We start from the raw sequence: 7,447 nt of genomic DNA on the forward strand, positions 1-7,447 counted from the left end.
TATATATTAGTAAGTAATATAGTATAATAATANACTAATATATTATATATAGTATATATATATATATATATATATATATATATATATATATATATATATGTGTGTGTGTATGTATATTCCTAAAAGAAAAGAACAAGTTTGATAAAATAATCTTTTATTTTCTATTTTTCTACTAAAGGATATAAAATGTTTTAAAGGATCATTTTCTACAATTAATAAATTAAAATGACTTGAAATGTTTATGATTTTAATAATTGTATTAAATTAATATTATTGCAATAATTGATAATATTAAAATTTTTTTTATATTGGTTTCTTAAATTCAAAACGTTTTAATGAAAAGTGAAAAATTTAATAAATAAATATACAAATTTTGTGTATAAATATACCGTATATACACATATATATATAGTGTATTATCTTTTTAAATATTTTTTTCTGTTACATTCTTATAAATATTCTCAAAAATATATTTTCTATAAACATCACTTGAATATTGCCTGCTGTCATAATTCTTTCAATCTGAACACTTCTGTTTTTTTTTTTAGAATCCTAGCGTATTATTATAGAATTGTAAATATGGACCAATCTGATTAAAAAGAGCGGGAATCAGCACTTGATTATCCGCTTTGAGTCTCATGATGCGGATGTTAATCTGACGATTATCAATTTGTCTCAGGAAGAACTTGTGGAATCTTGACGACATTATCCAGATATTACCATTATCATATTTTGCCCATAAAATGTCAGCAGTAAATTGTAATTTTTCTGGACTATAAGCGAGGATTCTGAAAAAAGAGATATGTAAAAGATAGAAAAAAATTACTCTATTATAATTATAATTATAATAAATATTATAAACTTATAATTATAATTCTGATATATTATATTATTATTATCAATTCTCTGTAATGATAATATAATTTATTATCTCCTAATTAACTTTAATGTTTGACAAATCTGTCAGAGAGAAGAATATTAAAAACTATCAACGATCAATTATACAATAAATATGGAGAATGTCTGATAACAATAGCAATAGGTATATTTGTTACAAATTAAGATATTATCGAAAAACAAATACAAAGCATGAGAATAAAAAATGTTAAATGTTTTAAGAATCTTTCTCTTTTTTAATAAAAATAATAAAAAGGAAAGATGAGCGATTAAAAATGGTTAATACTATAGCAAATTCATTTTCCTTACGGAAATTGCTAATAAATCAACATTATTCTATAATAAATTTATATAAGAAACGATGTGTACAAGGCATTCATTCAACTTACAAGTCGCAACCAACGGTGCTATGACCATTTACTTAAAGTGGAACCGGTTTGCGTGTATAGTATGCAACTGCTTCGGGATTCTTATGTACACCTTGTTGTTTTTCCGATTATAAATTTGTTATATAACATTATTTTTATGCTAATACATCAATATTAGTGTAATGTATAAATCAGAATATAAGAAAAATATTTTTGATAACTATTAATCTTTTAAGTTCAATTATGTTAGAGTAACATAACATTGCATAATTATTAACAAATTCACATTAAAATAACATAATACTTATAAATTATTTTTATATATATTTCGTACAAAATTTGATACCTCTGCTGATTCGTTTGCGGTTGCCATGACGCGATCGCGGTCTCGGTAAAGGGAGAGAAAATGATTGTATCATCTCGAGGATCCACGGCCAGTGCCAGACCTTGACTCGACTTTCTACCGACCAAGGTCACAGGTAACTGTTCACCGAAAGGTAGCGGACCGGCTTGGAGAGCCGAAGTAGGCACGCTGAAGATACGATCAGTTGCCAGAGGTTGATAGTAGACGATTCCGAGTTTTGGTGAAAATGTTAGTCCCACTACGCCGTCTAAGAACTCGAAAGTATCACTTCCGATCTAGAGAAATACCCAGTTAATGTTAAACAAGATATGTTTAATTGGAGAAATTCTATAATAAAATATATTATATGCAAATGATGGTTTTTTCCGTGTGCATATTATGTATTACACTCAGAGAAAGGTTTCTTCGATTAAAAAAAGTGTTTCTTTGCTATGCGGTTAAAAAGAATTTTTTTCTTTGTTTAAATAATAAATTTTTTTATTTGTTTTAAAAAAATAATTTTTAAATCAAAGAAATTATTTATTAACCGTATAGTGAAGAAGCATTTTTTAAATCAAAGAAACCTTTTTCTGGATACATTAAAATATACAATATATATAAAAACTTTCTGCAATATTAAATATAATCAAAATTTAAGCTATACACAAATTTTATTATTCTCTAATATTTGTTAAAAAAGGAAATCAATTATAAATTACAACAACAGCATTTAGGCTTTATTACACATTTAAAATTAATTAAAAATTAATCTTATCTCTCACAAAAGAAAAAAATGCAAACATTAAAAGCTTATTTATAAAAATAAAAAAACAGACAATGGATTAACGGAATAATAATTGAATAAAGAAAATACGTTTGTAATATTATTTTCAATTTACTTTATATATTATTTACAGGCGAGTAAATATAATGTTGAAATCAGTTCAATAAAATAATTAAAAAATACATACGTATATAATAAAAATTATAAAAATATTTGTATATAGATAAAATGTACCTAGATATAATGTAGAATTATATAAAATTGATATATAATATATTTTAAAAATAAAAGATATAAAACAATTATTAACTTTATTAAAATTGAGAATATACAATTTGTATATTAAATGATCTAATTAAATAAACAAAATAAAAAAGATATAATTTATTTATAATAATTCAATCATTATTCTTTTAGTCTGATGTTGCGACATTATCTGTATTTTTAATTAATTTATATTTCTACATTTTAGAATATAAAAAAACTCTTGTACTTACTGTATATATTGCTTGATCAGGATTAGGAAACATGGATGAATGAACCACTCGCCAACTTCTATCTGTAGCACCATCGAAGATAAGAATTCCTGAAAAAATATTAAAATTTTTATAAATTCTCTTTAAGAACTTCTAAAAAAAATTTTATATGTAATCTTTTACATAACACAATGAACAAAGAATTTCAATCTTTTACGTTAAAATTTATTAACGATTTTAATAATTCTAAAAAATATATAATAACTTTAAGGAATTAAATTTTAAACATATCACTCATTCTTCGGATCTATTTAAATAATATATTTTTTCATTTTTGAACTTAAAAGAATTTAACTTTTCTAACTTATTGGGCGCGTTTATAAATCGATAAAGCTAGATGTGCTCGCCCGAGCAATTAAACATGATTGGTTAGATCCACAGGTAATAACAGAATTGATAAGAACCAATCATGCTCATTCGCTTGGCAAGCATGCCTAGTCACTTTGTCAGCTTGAACTCGCCCACTCTCTTGAACTATACGTTGATAATAAAATTCAAAGTAAAATATTAGGTTGGTTAAAAAGTAATTACATTTTTTGCGATTACTAACGTATTCAAATTGTTTTAAATGATTTTTTCAACTCTCGATTTCGTCTTAAGATTTTCATCAATCTTTTTGTGTCATTAAACACCGATTAGATTCGATCAATACCTTATTTTATCGTCATCAACTTCAATTGGACTTCCCGAGCGTGGTGCATCTTTAACATCAAAATCGCCAAATCGAAATTTAGCAAATCAATTCTGACATTGCCATAATTTTATGACATTTTCACTATACACATATAACTTTTTATACTTCTTATGCAGCATTCCTTGTTTTTTAGAAATAATACAGCAAAATATTCTTTTCAATTTTCCATTTTGAAATCGACGCCGAACAAATAATTGTTAACGAAATCATGTACTTTCTTTTTATAAAACAAGCTGTCAGCTGTGAAGTTACATAATAAATTTGCAGTTTTTCTTAAGAGAATCAATAAAAACTATTATTAAATTTAAAATATATCACAAAATAATCTTAAAGTATTTTTAATTAATAACTCAATTAGAAATTGAAATATACCTGGACCGAGAGTGTCAGTCATGTAGAGAAATACGTCATCACAGGTTTTCGCCGAGACTTCGTCGACAACAACATTAGTCAGCAAAGAATCTGGTCTTAACACCTAAGAAAAATATAACAATGCTTGCTTAGAACAATTACTTTTATGTAATCCTATGCAAAAATGTCTTAAATACGATTTGTTTGTCAGGCTAGGCATCAGTGAATGATCATTGTTTCTGTGATGCTTATTTTTATCATCACATAAATTCTATCTTGCTACATAATGACATAAAATTGCATACAAAACCGGTTTTTGATTATTCTATAGTTGTAAATTAAAATATTGTAAATTAAATCGATTCTACTGAGAGATCACTTATAAACGATTTCTTCATTTAACATTCTCTTTTCATTTTTATTAATATATGTTTAATTTATAATATATATGTTTAATTAATACATTTTTACATATAAGGCAAAAACAATGTATTAGTGGAACATTTTAATATCAAAATAGAATAAATAACGTTTTCATTAAAAAAAATATTTTTTTTTAAGAGATAAACTTAATATTTTATAGTTTTATGAATGTTAATTATATAAATAAAAATTATATAAAATAATTATATAATGTTATAAATCCTTTCGTTTACGTCCGTAGATATATTTTTTTCAAAATTAATTTTACATTTCTATTTATTTGATTTTCGATGCGGATCACTTACGAGCTGGATCCTTCACTGATGCTATCCATTCTATTTATTTTATCGCAAAAGCATGTCGCTTTGCTCACCTCACGCGGAAAAGTGACGTGACGAATCACTTGATCAGTTTTTAAGTCGAAGACCACAACCTTCGGCGGGCAGACAGGCATGAAATCATCAATTGATGTCATAACACCGGCGTCAACGACCCATAGTCGGTCACATCTGTCCAGTCTGGTACGATATACCGAGATCAACCTAGTACAATTGATTTCTCCTCTTCCGGCACCATGCCAGTCCCACGAGGGATATGCTTGAAGTTTCGGATTGCTACCCAATGGTACGTTCCTAGGAAAGAAGCTCAGGGTGGCCGGCACACCAGAACGTAATCTAGGTGTGCTAACGAAAATTTTGTTCCAGGTTATCTCGATACCGGTCATTACTATATTTTCCGGTTGATATTGAAAATCGTTCGGTAGTGCAAACTCTAGCAACGACCATTGTGCCATAGTTTCTAGTGTTCCTGCCCTCATTCTGACATACAATAGCGACAGGATCGTCACGAAGGTCGTGTGCCTGAAAAAAATTAAGAAACCGAAACACACTTAATTAATTTAAATGAACAGTTATTTTTAAAATAGTTACATCAAAACATTGCACAAAAAGATATATGCCTTATTCCCGTTTCTATCAATATATAGATTAATTTTAATCTCAGTTCAATTAATTTTTTATCTTTTTTTAATTAATAGAATTAAAAAAGATGAAGTGTTAGTGTAGTTGAACCGAGATTAAACCGAAATTAGTCATTGGTAGAAACAGACGTTAGTTATAATTCAATATCTTTTTTCTGAAAATTGATATTATCAAATTGTCCTTTGAAATTCTTTTAACAAGCAAGAGGTACAAAGTTTCGGCGTGCTAAATTTATTTGTAAGAATAAGTATAATATGAAAATAAACACAAGACTTTGATCATTCTGCCTGTATACAGAATTAAATTATTTTGTTTACTGTTTTCGTTACTCACCTCATGTTGCAAGGCTAAAAGCTAAAATACGGTAGAATAGAAATAGAAGCTTCAACCGCACTGCTTCATGCACGAGAGATGAAGTGACAATATAATCGGATCAGATACAGCCACGACGCGGTACCAGCATTAACTGTCTCGGGAAATATGCACGGGTGTATACCACAAGTTCTACCGACCGAATACCGACTGAACTAATTTTCTAACATCGACTTGTTAGAACTTGTTGGGTCCTTAAGAGACAGGACAACACAACTTGAATGCATTGTGTAACGTGAGACGTATACTTTTACTCGTACGCACAATCATATAGTCTATCGAGGAGCAACGCCTACACCGATTAAGACTTCCCATTCCAGGACTTCGGAGTTTGAAGCAAATCGCCAGTTCGTGCAAATCTCTTCTTACAAGGCAGTGAAGAAAGTGGTTTGTGATTGACTTGCTCCTCGACACATCCTCTCATATTTCCCTAATTTCCGTAAATCAAAAGTTAATGCTTTCATTGATACCATAGAAATTTGAAAATTTTTCGTAAATTCGATGCGATAAGCTTTATAAAGATTTCATCGGATCCGATAATAGCTTCATGATTATAAGACATAATTTCACGTGTTACTTTTAACTCCAAAGATATATTGGTTCTAATTATAATTTGCTACGTGCTAAAAATTAAAATGTTAAACATGTTGACAGATAAGAAGTTTAGAATTTTTCACATTTCACTAAAAAAGAGCTGTACACTTCTAACATAGTGCATACACGAAGGAGCTTCACTCGCTTGTGACGGAACATGCGATATAAAGTATCGATGATCGGCTTTACCACTAGTAAGTCTCTGTGTGATATTACGAAACATTAAAAAAAATGGTGTACAAAACTGCACTTGATCATGCTATGGAATTATAACAGTTATGTAGATGTCCTTGGTTGGTCTCGATCGAAAGTGCCCGGAACTAAAGCCGCGCCCATTATAACAGATATAATTTACGTTTCGGATATATGTATATCTGCGACAAGGGAGCAAAAGGCATGATCTTGATTGTGACCATTGTTCGTAATTTTTTCACCCTGATTTATTTATGTCGTTCTCTTCGCGACGAGAACGTGCATATTTAAAGTGGCTTGAATTTACAAGCGAAATTTTTGAAACTTTTTGGTGATAACATATAGAAATGATCAAATCGTAAAATCGATTGGAGAATGCATTTCACTAGGAATTTCTCTTCTCTCCGTGGCAAGCATTTCATATATTTTTTTAAAAATCGAGATTATATACGAAATTCATCTTTTTACAAACCGCAATATGTTTTTTCACTTTTTTTTTTAGTGAGTTTCGCAAGTTTCTGTATACAGCGTATACTGATTCCGGATCAAGCTTCATATCTTGCCAATAAATCACTTTCTCTCTGTTAACAGAGAGCTCTTGAGCATGCATACCTGCCTTGCCTATTCTTTGTACTCTTAAGTCTTTCGTATATCTCAAATACTTAAGACTCAAACTACCGTATATATTTCATGAGAATAGATTTATAATCTCTCAGAATATCTAATATCCGAGGTACGAATTCTTCCGCAATATGCTAAAAAGGTTTCTCAAAATTGCAATATTGCAAGATATTCGCAGTTCTATAGATAATATAGAATTCTCTTAAAATACTATATAGTTTATATAGTATTTATTTATATATTTAATATTTAGTATTTATATATATATATATATATATATATATATATATAT

General features: G+C 28.4%; 1 protein-coding gene across 1 annotated transcript; it reads right to left on the reverse strand.

The window, feature by feature from the left end:
* Positions 1-544: 544 nt before the first annotated feature.
* Positions 545-5,213, reverse strand: LOC105626777 (protein yellow). Its single transcript, XM_012208073.1, has 5 exons — positions 4,770-5,213; positions 3,995-4,097; positions 2,890-2,978; positions 1,612-1,904; positions 545-788 (listed from the first exon to the last, which is right to left on the reverse strand). Exons 1-5 carry the CDS (start codon positions 5,211-5,213, stop codon positions 545-547), a joined length of 1,173 nt encoding a protein of 390 aa, XP_012063463.1.
* Positions 5,214-7,447: the final 2,234 nt, after the last annotated feature.

The sequence above is a fragment of the Atta cephalotes genome (assembly GCF_000143395.1).
Source record: "Atta cephalotes unplaced genomic scaffold scaffold00006, whole genome shotgun sequence".
NCBI lineage: Eukaryota > Metazoa > Arthropoda > Insecta > Hymenoptera > Formicidae > Atta > Atta cephalotes.